The following is a 13,174-nucleotide window of genomic DNA, read 5'->3' as shown; positions in this document are numbered from 1 at the left end:
GTTGACATAGAAATACAATGGAACATACAATGTAAAAGACACAGCACTACCCCTCTCTCTGTTTCTGGCGCCCCCTACTGGTATAAATAAGTCACATACTCATGCTCATACAGGTACACGGACATTGCCTGGTTGCACCACTCAAAAACATCATGATTAGCCCTTGTTTGAGATTATATCAAAACATACCTCTTTACTGGACTCATCTGGGCTGCTCGGTGCAGTGGCTCCTGGGAGAAAACAACAACAACAACAATATTGATTAAGAGCATTGGGGTGTTAAATTTATAACGGGCTTGATACAATTATGGAGTTAACAATGTATCCGTTACATATAGAAAATGGACTCAGCAAGATTCCATGCCTTTAACAAAGAGGTACTGTACAGTATTTCACCTCCTCATTCACTAGCAGTGAGAGAGAGTACCTGTTATACCGTTTACGTTTCAAAGTCTACTGTCATCAATGAAAATGTATATTCTACGATTCTGTGATAGATGAGTTTTAGGCATTTATTGTATGAATTTATTCCTCAATAGTGACTTTTGCAGAGATGTGATATATTGGTGTGTGTTCACACCAATAAAGCTTTGCATGAAATGGAGCCATCATTCAGCTAACATATAACATAACATGGGCATTCTAAAAAAAAAGATTACATGATGCATGGAAAAAACTAACAGCCACTTAATTGAATTGATTGTTTGGAACTTCAGACTTTAAAAGTGTTAAATGCATGTTCAATGCAAGTGAATAATAATTGGACATTAAGTCCTATATGGCAAAATATTGCCTTGCATGAACACCTTTTTCAGGTTAAAATATGGCAGACTGCATAAAGGTACTTTCAGACGTGTATCGTTTAACGCAGACGTTGTCACCTGGATCAACGACAGGTCTGCTCAAGAGGGGCACGACAACTCAAGCACCAAAAAAAAAAGCTAAACTGAATCCAAGTCTGGTCAGACATGACATAAGCACGCGCAGTTTGAAACACCTGTTCTATACTTTGGCACATCGAAAGCGCTGGGCACAACTAAATCTAACACAAATATTGTATCAGCTGCAGCGCTTACTAGCCAGCCTTGTTTTTAATCTGCCTGTGTTTCTAACACAAACTGGAAAACACAATATAAAATTAGACTAGGGTTCCGGTCATCGATATACCATTAATACATACAGTACTGTAGACTAGATACGTTATTGGCCACTGTTGTTCAAGTGACACATGAACACTACTGCCATATTGGCAGGGGCAAGCCATGCCTCCTAATGCATGCATGACCCATGTATGTCTATTGAAGCAGGAGATCTCTCCACTATAATAACTTGCTGAATTCTCTACCAATTTTCAAGCAGTTTGGTTGTGGTTACTGTAGTTATAACGACTGAAGGTCGCAGTTAACTATGGAATTGTGCATTTCCCATCAGTGCATCACTCAAAATACCCATACATGGGGAAAACCCCATATATGGTGCCCAGGTCTGTCATATCACGAGATTAATTGTGACATGCTTCACAATTAAGCCCATATATGGAGATCCCTGATGTCATCAATATTAGTATATGGATATATGTGTATATTATCCTACCCCATCGCCCTTTTCTTTTGTTTTTTTATGTTTTTTTTGTGGCTTTCGCCTTTATTTTATATATTTTATGGAGGGACAGACAGTAGGCTGACAGGAAATGGGGAGAGAGATGGGGGGGGGGAAGACGTGCAGTAAAGGCCGTCGGGATCGGGAGTCGAACCCGCGGCACACTGCCAGACTGGATTACCAGCCAAGGTGTCTGGACCACTGAGCCATGGCCCAGGCCCGATATCTCCCTTTTGACTGATTAGCATTAGCTGTCCATTTAAACTCTAGATGGGCCCGCCCCAAAGTTATTTGTGCAGCCGCACCCGGCAGCCCGGGTGTAAACTAGGGTTCTCAACAGGACCGGAGATTTTGGCCCGGCCCTACCTGGGCCCTCATCAAACCCTATACACACTGCCCCTGCTGCCACCCATAGATCTCCATATATGGAGCTGACCTGTTCTGACATTCCATGTTGATCTGGCCTCATCAAACCCTATAGACTCAAGACACGCTCCATATATGGCGAGTGCACGCGACCTTGCGTGCACTGGCCTCGCTCGCCCTCAGGCGTCTTACTGGTGATAAAGGGTGTGTGTGTGTGTTTTATACCAAAGCAGTAACAATAATTAAGTTTATAAAATATTTTTTCAGTTACTTATATACCAATCTGGGAACGCATCCTTGGAATTTGTCTCTGGGGGCAGCGCCTAAAAGAATGTGGATAGCACGATGCTGCCGTTTACTCGGCCTTAAACCCTCCTCTTCCAGTGGGGCGCCTATGTTTTCATTCCCACTAACAACAATTTATACACGTTCTGAATGCCCTGCCGACAGATTCAGTAGCATAGCTCGGAATCTGTTCGCAAGAAATATGCCTATCTCTCAAGGTGGGGTTACAGTATGGCAAGTTGTCCCTGAATGGCAGCGACGTTGACGTATGATCCAGTGGCATCTTATTATATATTATGTCTATGGTTTCAGGACTCTTTAACTGATATCATACCCAATAAGCCCAATGATCCAGCTCCACCCTCTGTTCCAGCTGTGAGATCTGCAGCCTGAGCCCGCTCCTCTACAGACACCAGACCTGAATTCTTCAGTGCTGACAAATACTTGTCGTAGTTCTGTTTAGCATACAAATTCTCCTCTTGACCTGAAAGAAAAATAAAATACATGATTAACATCCTAATGGCAGGCAAAAATGTCAAACTTTCCTTTTGCTTTAAGTAGCATGTGACAAACTAGGGGGTTTTCATGATTCTGAATCCATTCCAAGCATTAGTTTTGCACAAAATACATTCCTTGGGCTAAAAGCAACCATAGCCACTTGCCCAAATATGCAGCACATTTGGGCAAGTGGCTATGGTTGAAGCTAAAGAAGCCTGTCGGCTGCTGGAATATAGTAGAAAGACTGGAAACAAGGAGAGTAAAGTGGCACGCAGCAAAAGATGCGGGCATCTAATCCGCAACTCGCTGAATTGGAGCCAATATGTGGTATGCACCTTAACCACTCCGACTTCTTTTTTTGTTTTGTTGTGATAATCCTCCCTACTATAGAGTGTGCTGACCATATAAGGAGTTCCCCCCGGTCCCAAGTTAACCCCTGGGGGTCAAAAAACCTTAGGTTTCGTTTTTGGCTAGGTGGCCCAGCCTTCATCTAATCAGGATAGAGAGGGGCCTTCCGCCAATCATGATCGAGCAGGGGCGCGGGCCTTAGTGTGTGTGTGCTGTTGGCTTGTAGCGTGTCCCCCACACTGTAGTGCGTGCATGCATGTGCACATCTTGTTACCGGGGCGGACCGGGGTGGTTTTCAAAATCACAGAAATCACTGAATGCTCCTTTAAGGGATAAGCCATCATAAGCGTAATAACCAAGTCAGTGTTATATGAAGTTTATATTTAGCTTTGCTTAACAAAATTACTTTCTCTTTTTGAAATTATGTCGATATTTACCCATGCTCAACTCCTTGAAGGTTTGCTGATTGGTCAGGATCTTTGTAAGAATGGTTCTCATGGCTCCTCCCATCTTTGTAAGCTCCTCTAGGAAGGAGATCTGAGGCTCCAGCTGTTGTAGGACCTTCTGTAGATCTCGGTCACTAGAGGTGTCTGGCAAAAGCGAGATAAGAGATAAACATGATCATCATGACACACTGCATGACCAAGAGTTGCTGGACAATATTTAAAGATTTTTTTTTTGCGGCTTACGCCTTTTTTTTCTTTTTTTGAAGGGACAGACAGTAGGCTGACAGGAAACGGGAGAGAGAGATGGGGGAAGACATGCAGTAAAGGCCGTGTCGGGCTCGAGAGTCGAACCCGCGGCACACTGCGACTGGATTACCAGTCAGGTGCCCAGGCGGTTACGCCACCGCCTGGGCCGTTGCTGGACAATATCGATGACATCAGGGATCTCGGCTGGTGCTGAGAAACACTTGTGAGATCAAATGAACGATTCATAATTATCATAATAGCCTAATTTTTGTATAATGGTTTAGTTTAGAAGATACAATTTGGAGAACAAAGACGCATCGCTCCAACAATGTGCACATCGTGCGGTGCGCTGCTGTGATAGAAGTTCTTACCTCGACATGAAAGGGGAAATAATCAAAGTAATAGCAATGCATTGGTTTTAAATTAAATTAAGGTATGCTAAAAGATAAATGCGTCAGTCACAAGGGAGCTTTCAACTTTACCGTGAGAGACAAGAATCCATGCATTGTTTTTACGGGGAACAGGTCAGGTTGTGGCCTCCTGGTGGTGCTATAATAGGCCAATGTGAAAAGGGTGCCATTTCTTCTTAAGCCTTGGATGGCAGTTGGATGAAAATCCACCTGTTGGTGGCACTATAACAGGATAATTTGAAAAGGGTGGGATATATTCTTCAGCCTAGTAGAAAAGTCTGTGAAAGATTTCACATAACTCGCACGCCTGATTTGAGGATTTGTTAAAAACGGGCCAATCCTGCAAACTTTTAATGTTAGCAAATTCAGATGGAATATGAAATATTTTTAGACAGAATCTGAAGGAGTAATATCCAAATATGTGTTTTTCAAAAGTCGGCCTCCTGGTGGCGCTATAAAAGGTAATTCTGGAAGATTTGGGGCAGACTCGAGTTCATGTTGGCATCCAGGGAGTGTGTGTGTAAAATTTGGCTGGGTTAACGGTGCCGGAGATTAGCTGGTAACAGACGGAAGGCAGCGCACACACACGGACAGTCGGACTCAGACGGAGTGAGTGAGTGCATAACATACTCTCTCCCCATGCCTTCGGCCTGGTGGAGACAATAATAATAAAAAAAGTTTTTCCTTTTCCTTTCAACTCTAATACAGTATAGGCACCTTTCTCAACATTTATAACAAACCGAATCAACATTAACAAAAAAAATACAATAAATACATTTCCTAAACTTTTTCTGAATATTTAACCTAATTTCCAGGCCTATAGATATTAAATCATTCAGCAAAATAATTAGTCTTTTACTCCTATGTGCAATGCCAAAAGACAGGCAGTGTAGCAAAAATAAAGCATAGATTATAGAACGGTATAATTCCATTCCACATTTCGTGTATATCATAAATGTATAAATATACATAGCAGCAACCCTGCAAAAGACCTTGCCGTAAGATGCTCCTCCAAGTGAGCTAGCTCTCTTGGTGTTGTCTGTTGCCTGCTCGGTGTGCAGAACATTACAATATACTATAAAATGGAAATTGGAAAATGTTTTTATTAACTAGATCAATAGCCAAAAACAATGCATAGGCTATTTATTTTTTTCCTGGACCCTTGACGTTATTTTTTCTAATTTCAAAATATTCCCCGACTGTGGGGTCCCTGAATAAATAACATTCAGTTAAACGGCATTCTCTCAACAGCGGATAAGTCTTTACTAGTCTATTACAGGACAGTAATGCTAAAAAGAAGGGAAATAAATGAATTAAAATCCTGGTTTTCCTGGCATAGTACAAAATCCAAGTTAAATAAATTCCCAGCTAGAAGATACCAGTTGAGTATTACCTGGTTCAGTGTATCCATCTCTTAGATACTGTATGATACAGATGATGAAGCGAGGAAGGACCATCTCAGACATCAGGAGGAGGTCTCGAGGGACTGAGGGGACATTCTCCCCTGTTCTTAATCGATGCCGTCTGCAAAACCTGAAAAAATATCACAGTTCATGTACATGCAGGTGTGTTTGATTATTGTAGCTTATGCAGTGTTCTTTTCACAAGCAGGCTCACTTATGACAATGAAGTCCACACTCTACCAATAGCTATTAATACATGTGAATCCCTTGAGTCCTTCAAAACTACTCTCAACGAGCACCTACAGAGGACTGAAATTCGAAACTGGCCCCTGTAAATTAAGTCTGAACTCCCCCCACCCCTTTCGATGCATACTGTTCTAACCTTTTTTAAATATATAACTTTCTTTATATGATGATATTACTAGTTTATACTTGTACGTCTCTAATTGTTCTGATGAATTGAAAATGGTAGACCCTGTTGTAAACAAGTGTAATGCTTAACCACATGGATAGTACACAAAGTAACAGTTTTTGTATTGACTTCGTTTGAAATGTACCCATTCTGCATACTGTGAAATACATTTTTAAATCAATCAATGACTACTGACAAAAGTGCCAGGGGATTTTGATAGATTTTTTTATTTTACAGTATGCAGAATGGCCCTGGGTACACATTTCAAACGAAAGCACAAGTCAATACAAAAACTGTTACTTTGTGGACGATCCATGATTAAGTATTACACTTATTTACAACAGGATACAGGAAAGGATCTCTCACTCATACTAACCCAATTTGTAATCGTCCAGCAGCTACCCATTCAATTATGGGATGGGCCAATGTACTGTAAGCAGTGCTTAGTCAGCAATGTTTATCGTAATTATGTTTAGTAAGCACCACCATTATTAGCTAGGTTAGGTAACCTGCATATTTGACTTGTCATGCTTTTCTATCCGGCAGAAATCATGGAAATTCACATATTTAATAGCTGATTAGCTCCAGAACTAGTGTCAGAATTATCTTGGGGATAATTGTTAGCTTTGTAGCTTTAGTGACGTTAGCTACCTTGTTAACATTAGTTAGCTTGTTTGCATTCAAGAACTGTCAAACGGGGCACTAGCAAGCAGCTAGCGTTAGCATAGCTAGCTTAGCCTTACTTACCCACTCTCTCGCATGACATTACTATCTCCACAGTCACAGGCCCCGCCAGCCTGGCTCCTGAACATATTGAAATCGTGGCCCGTATGGTCTCCATTATTAAAACACTCAGCACACAGTGACATGCATGGAGAAATGCCACAGGTCCGACATCGATATGCTACAAAATTTGCAGTCCAGACCAAGCCACACAGAGTAGCGTTATCATAGGACCGGACCGTTTTGCAGAACTCTTCGAACGATTCGCCTCCTGCGATCAGACATTTACACCAGTCAAGAGCCTCGGTGTCTGCCGCTGGATTCTCTGGATTCAGGACAGAATCAAGCAGTTCATTAAGTTGTCGGACAGCAGAGCTATTGTCATTCCTATTTAGGTCTGCCTTCAACTGGGTGGCAGTAGCTTTCTTGTCCCGGCGTAGCAGCGACGCCGCCATCATGCACTCTGGCTTGTTGTCCACAAATTTATTTTTGTTGTCTTGTTGCCATGTTCTCGGGCTTTCTCGCGATACAACACAGGCACCGACGGACCACGACTCGTCTGCGAACTCCTGGAAGCGCACACACACACACACACACACACACACACACATACTCTACACACACATTTTTTAATTACAATTTTTGGTGTTTGGTGTAATAGATATAATTAGCCATGGTTCATGGCGCTCGTATACTTAATGTGTGTGAAACAGGTGTGAAAGGGTCTGGAGACGTGGAACCTGTGGTGGAAAGCCTGGTGGGCGAGGTTACGTGGAACCTATATGATGCGTAGCGATTTCGTGTCGGTTTGTTTTGTTGATGCACTGCGGAAGTCGCCCTTTTCAACCATGTGAAAAACAGTGCCATGTTTCAATTCTGAACTTAATAGGCCCAATATAGATTCATAAACAAACATGAAATTGAAAGAATTAGAAAGCTGCCTTCAACAAGTGGATGGATTTGAAGAACCGAAGATCCTCCTGGAACAGTATCCAACCAGTCCTCATATTGCAGGTGGGGTGGTATTCAAGATTCAAGGGTTAAAGATCAATATTGTGTTGATTGTGCAACTGCAGAGTAGCGTTACATTTCTCTATTTGTTAACAGCATGCATGCTGTACACAATCCACAATACATTTGATGACATCGAGGGAAAACTGGTCGCAGATTTGGGATGTGGATGTGGAGTTCTCAGCATTGGTGCGGCGATGCTTGAAGCGGGGTGAGTATCTCAATCTCATGCACAAATAATATACCCGACTGTCAGTCAGGACGAGCATCATGTCATGTGAATGATGTGACCACAACTTAGTTCACATCAGTCGTTATTATTCGTTAATTTATAAACAAGATGTTTGGTGCCGTCGCAACAGACAAATGAGCTACCATTTACGAACCTTTTGTGCCGTTTCAGCTTGTGTGTCGGCTTCGACGTTGATCATGAAGCTCTCGATATATTCAAAAGGAATGCAGAAGAATTTGATATTCCAAATATAGACCTGGTCCAATGTGACATGTGTTCCTTGGATGCAGAGGCCTTTGCCAACAAGTTTGATACTGTGATAATGAATCCTCCATTTGGCACAAAACACAACCAAGGTTATTATACAATAGATTAGATTTTTTTGTAGTAGTACAGTTGTTCCAGTGGATTTAACGCTTTATTATTTCAGGTATGGACATGAGGTTTCTCAGGAAAGCGTTGACAATGGCAACAACAGTGTATTCACTTCATAAGACGTCAACACGGGATGTAAGTATTGTATTAATGTATGGTCAAATATAGCTCTGTACATTTCAGTTATATAATAAATCATTGTCATCTGCAGCACATACAAAAGAAGGCTGGTGACTGGGAAGTGAAGATGGAAGTAATTGCAGGTAAGTGAAGCAAATTCAAACATTATTCAAGCCTTGAGCAAATCTCACCAAGATTGTTATTTTTACCCCCTTGACAGAACTCCGGTATGATTTGCCAGCTTCTTACAAGTTCCACAAAAAGAAATCGGTAATGTGATACACTGCCTTTTGTAGTAGTCTCAGTAATCAAGCATAAAGCAGTTAAATATGATCTTGAAGTAATGAAATGTACTCCATTGACACAATGTAAAAAAAAAAAAAAAGTTTATTCACAAGAACTTAGACGTTAATGCTTTTCAACTAAACAATATGTGAGAATGCAATGGCACACAAGTCTTAATTGTCATGCAGATCTTCATAAAACAAATAAAATGATTGTGCAGAAACTAAATGACTCTAATAAGTCCAAGGAGCATTATCCATGTTAAATAACAAATTAAAAAGCATAATCTCAGAAAAAACTAAATTAAAAGGAGCTCAGGAAAACATAGGTACATATTTAAGAGGCACAATATACTGGGACTGAAAACTGACATGCCAAATTGTTTTCTAGGTTGACATCAAAGTGGACTTTCTTCGGTTCTCCAAAGCATGACAATCCCACTGGAATGGACTTTACATTTTCCATGTAGCCTATGTAATAAAAGCTTTTTCAAAATAAATCATTTGTAACCTCATGACTATGATCCATTTTCGGTTTTCACAACCTTTGCTGCTGGGGAACAGTCTTCGGTTTTCACAACTTTTGCTGCTGAGGAATCAACCTTTCCTTCTAGTGGTCGCTTCTTTGGGCTTGGATGTGGTGCTGAAAGACAAAAATGTGATCAGGTTTTTGTTTTGAAACAATGAATGGCTTGATGGATGTCTTGATTGCAGACAAAAATGTCTTACCATCCTCATCATCACTGTCAAATTTAGTCTTCCTGCCTTGGTACTGTGATCTATCATCTCTGCCACCCCTTCCCCTTCTGCCTCCTCTCCCTCGGCCACCTCCTCTCCCTCTACCGCCTGTTGAGTTTAAAAGTACAAGAGCACTCAAGTAAAAGCATACGTATTCTGACCAATACATGAAATTAACAAAGCTGTTTGAAATAATTCACCTTTGCTTTTATTCCTGCTGTGCATCTCCTGCTGGGTCTCAATTATCTTCTTCAACATGTCCTTCTCTACATCTCCCTCAAGTACCTCCCATGCAACATCATGGTCTTTTACTTGCAAAGTCCCTCCATTTGCTTCCTTTGCCTTGTCAAAAGCCTCCTTTGCATTCCCATCAAAAAGCAAGGTGCCCTTCATAACAGATATATATCAGTTAGTTTATATTATAGAGGCTTTTGTGGTGTCATGCGGTGAGTAAATGGTGGACAGATTAATTACCTCTTTAGCACCCCTTGCAAAATCAACCCATTTGATTTTTCCATGCCCAGAGAACAATGCATGGAAATCCTCTCTTGAAACTTGCTCAAGTTCCCCTGAAAACTTAAGCAAGGAGCCCGTCTGTTCATCCAAAAGCAGACCCTGCAAGTAAATTGATTATTAGCACATAACAGCATACGCCCCATTGTTTTTCAGTAGGGGCTGTGATACACACACGGCAGCTTTTAAGCAGTTCAGTATGAGAGCTTACCATTTCCTTCTCTTCTACATTCTTTTGCTTTTCATCCTTGTCCCTAGAAAGAGGTACCGGTATTTGCAATCAATGTTCCTTCATCATACATTGAATATGCATTTCTATGGCACACGGGGTAAACATTGTGTTGTACTTACTGTCTAGCTTTTGCCTTTGATTCTGCTTTGTGCTGTTTTCGCTCCTCTGCTTTCTTTGCATGATAGTCCTCTCTGAAAAACAGGAACAAATTCTAATCTAGACACTTCTTATTGAGCACGGAACAGAGGTTAATTTAATTTCGGTCTACAGTTAGCTGCAGCTTTCTTGACATTCTGAACACAATCCGCCTTTTCCTTCTCCAATATTACCTATCTTGAAAGCACGATTACCTACCTTGAAAGCACGATCATCTCGTTGTCCTTGAATGATTTCACATCTGAACGTTCTAGAAATGTTTTGCATGATTCCTCAGTTTCGAAACACACAAACACTGAACCCTGTCAAAATCAGATTGAAATAATTATGGTACTTTTCCCCAATAATGCACCTGGAAAACAGGGGAGGGTGCACATAGCTAATTGAATATACAGGACCCCAGTGGAAATAAGCTGTAGGGCTTTCTCAGTTATCCCTGTATGAAATCTGCTTTTTGCAAACTTAATACAATTATCAAAAAAAATTACCTTGAATTGCCGTTGCAGGGTTTTCCTCATCTGAATGTTTTCTACAGGTCCTTTCCCATTCATCCACTCCAGAACGTCATCAAGGGTCGTCTCTAATGGAAAACCTTTCTAAACAGCAAATAGAAAAGCATTTTATTTAAGAGCACATTATAGATGTATAAAGTTACATCTGCATGCGTAAAATAATAACTTACAATGTACACAGATTTGTGTTTGACCGCATCTTTGTATTCATCATTTAGTTCTGGTAAGGGTTTATCTGCAGCCCTCCTGACTTTTGTCTTGTCATCACTGACTTCCAGAAGTCCACTCTTTGACTTTTGAAGAGCTGACACAATCACGTTGGGATCTGTGGTTATACACTTAAGCCTGAGGAGAGAAAAACATATTGCATACATTTATATTGCATCGTTATAAACATTCAAGTTCAAAATGAAGGCAAACCCAACTGAAATGTTTGATATCTAATGTCAATTCACTAGGACATAAACACCAAATGATAGTGTAATTTGGTGCAAAGTGCTGAATGTGTGTCCGTTTCCTGATTGCTATGGCCATAAGTACATTGTTTGGTATGACGTCAAAGTATATAACAGACCTGTTAAATTTAAGCATAGTTTCCAAAAGCACCCAGCCATCATCAAGCTGCAGCTGTTCCTTTAGAAACTTGTCTCTTGGAAGGTTGTGATCACCAAAGTAATACTATAAGAAGAATGAGATATATGACATGATTATTAAAATTAGTATTGATATTGACACTGACAGCATATTAACATTATTAATGATGAAATTAATTTACCTCAATCTGTCGAGCCACATTCTTCTCAACTGGAGACATCTCTTTTGGGGTTTCTGCCATGATTGTTCTGTAACGTCAAGAATCGCATGAGGATTTAGTACACCGCATCTACTACTCTGTAAACTGAATAAATGTATTCTACATGTGTTTCTCATAATATCATTGTAGCCAGGCCAACAACGCACGTTATGCAAATAGTTTATGAATCAAAACAGGAATTAGAGAAAAAGAAACCTTGAATCATTGTGACGTGATTAAACTACATAATCGCCGCAGCCAGCATGCATTGCTGCAACCGGCATGCTAGCTCGTTGGCTAATCTGCTAGCTCAGTAGCTCTTGTCCTGCAGTGCTGACTCAAGTGTATGTGGTCAATCAAGACCACATAACGTCGTTGTTCTCGTATTTTGCTCATGTCCTAAATATCACGAATTACTTTACCAAGCGTCTAGCAACTTAACCTAATCAAAAGGGTTCACATTCAGAATCAGAACAAAATGGAACTTTATTAGCCTCCGACCACTAGCCAAATATGTAAGCAACATAGGGCTTACTTGTATTTTAGCCTGGCAAAAACACATTCTACAAAATCTAAAAAGGCCAATACTTTCAATTACAAGAAAGGCCACACTTACTTTGATGATCACGACTCTCTGACAATGTATTTCTAACCCAACGGCAACTATTTCTACCTGCGTGACTGTTTTGCACGTTGTGTGAACGAGGAAATGCGTGGCGCGGCGTGCTACGGAGTTACTTGAGGATCAATCCGACCAACCCAAAACAGGTCGCTTTTAAAAAGCTCCCATGCGCATTTGAAACGCATAAGTCTCTCGAGACATGCTGTTGAATCACAGCCAGGGCGCTGTTTTCCTTTGTTTTGCTTGCAGATGGGTTCCGAGATTGGGAACGCATTTATAGAGGACCACATTATAAATGAGTTATTATCAATATATTAACAATATAATGTATTTGTTTATTTATAGACCTACACACACTGACACACACACACACACATACACACATTTCCTTTTCTTTTTTTTAACTGAATAAATGCAATCAATCTAAATGGTTGACTGCGTTTTGTTTTAATCAATGGCATCATTGTCTTCAGGTCCTCCTTTTCTGGTTAAAAAAAGTTTTAGTTTTGTTTGTTTGTTAAAAGGAGCTTATTAAAAACATGAAATACATTTTCAGGTGGGTTGCCAATTTTAGAGAGTAGGCTACCCATTTTCACTTCCAGTTCCAATTTGGTCTGTCATTTATTTTGTCATTACTTCACATTTCACTTGTTTATGCTGTATCCTTATTAATTCACAACCTAAAAATCTTCTGTTTAAGCACCTGTTAATGGCACACCTGTTCATGGCACATAACAGAATCTTGTCTAAAACATACCTTTGTTTGTAACTACCAATCTACATTTATAATTGTGTCCCCTTTTGTTGTGGTTTGGGAATTTTCACATAATTTGTCTTCTGCATTTATCCC

General features: G+C 40.5%; 3 protein-coding genes across 6 annotated transcripts in view; 1 reads left to right on the top strand and 2 right to left on the bottom strand.

The window, feature by feature from the left end:
• ubr3 (ubiquitin protein ligase E3 component n-recognin 3) overlaps positions 1–7,202 on the bottom strand; it is a 45,820-nt gene extending 38,618 nt beyond the window's left edge. For all 3 annotated transcript variants that reach the window (XM_080785317.1, XM_080785318.1, XM_080785319.1), the window contains exons 1-5: positions 6,761–7,202; positions 5,592–5,731; positions 3,534–3,686; positions 2,585–2,734; positions 190–230 (exon numbers count right to left, since the gene is read on the bottom strand). In XM_080785317.1, the coding sequence (XP_080641443.1) occupies positions 190–230; positions 2,585–2,734; positions 3,534–3,686; positions 5,592–5,731; positions 6,761–7,194 (918 nt within the window). In that variant the 5' untranslated portion in view covers positions 7,195–7,202. The remainder of the gene's footprint in view (positions 1–189; positions 231–2,584; positions 2,735–3,533; positions 3,687–5,591; positions 5,732–6,760) is intronic.
• Positions 7,203–7,384: 182 nt separating this feature from the next.
• mettl5 (methyltransferase 5, N6-adenosine) lies at positions 7,385–9,273 on the top strand. 2 transcript variants are annotated; one of them, XM_080785363.1, is made up of 7 exons: positions 7,386–7,750; positions 7,844–7,958; positions 8,151–8,335; positions 8,410–8,489; positions 8,566–8,617; positions 8,695–8,744; positions 9,150–9,273. In XM_080785363.1, exons 1-7 carry the CDS (start codon positions 7,651–7,653, stop codon positions 9,189–9,191), a joined length of 624 nt encoding a protein of 207 aa, XP_080641489.1. In that variant the 5' UTR covers positions 7,386–7,650; the 3' UTR covers positions 9,192–9,273. The 2 variants fall into 2 exon arrangements, with proteins under 2 accessions (XP_080641490.1, XP_080641489.1); XM_080785364.1 differs by lacking the exon at positions 8,695–8,744 and having other exon boundaries at positions 7,385–7,750.
• ssb (small RNA binding exonuclease protection factor La) lies at positions 8,846–12,446 on the bottom strand. The gene is made up of 12 exons (XM_080785362.1): positions 12,319–12,446; positions 11,685–11,751; positions 11,484–11,587; positions 11,080–11,254; positions 10,886–10,993; positions 10,596–10,699; positions 10,361–10,432; positions 10,221–10,263; positions 9,971–10,111; positions 9,697–9,883; positions 9,488–9,604; positions 8,846–9,401 (listed from the first exon to the last, which is right to left on the bottom strand). Exons 2-12 carry the CDS (start codon positions 11,742–11,744, stop codon positions 9,277–9,279), a joined length of 1,236 nt encoding a protein of 411 aa, XP_080641488.1. The 5' UTR covers positions 11,745–11,751; positions 12,319–12,446; the 3' UTR covers positions 8,846–9,276.
• Positions 12,447–13,174: the final 728 nt, after the last annotated feature.

This window comes from Protomyctophum bolini (assembly GCF_963924005.1).
Source record: "Protomyctophum bolini genome assembly, chromosome: 16".
Classification (NCBI taxonomy): Eukaryota; Metazoa; Chordata; class Actinopteri; order Myctophiformes; family Myctophidae; genus Protomyctophum; species Protomyctophum bolini.
This window is presented reverse-complemented; position numbering and strand designations above follow the sequence as displayed.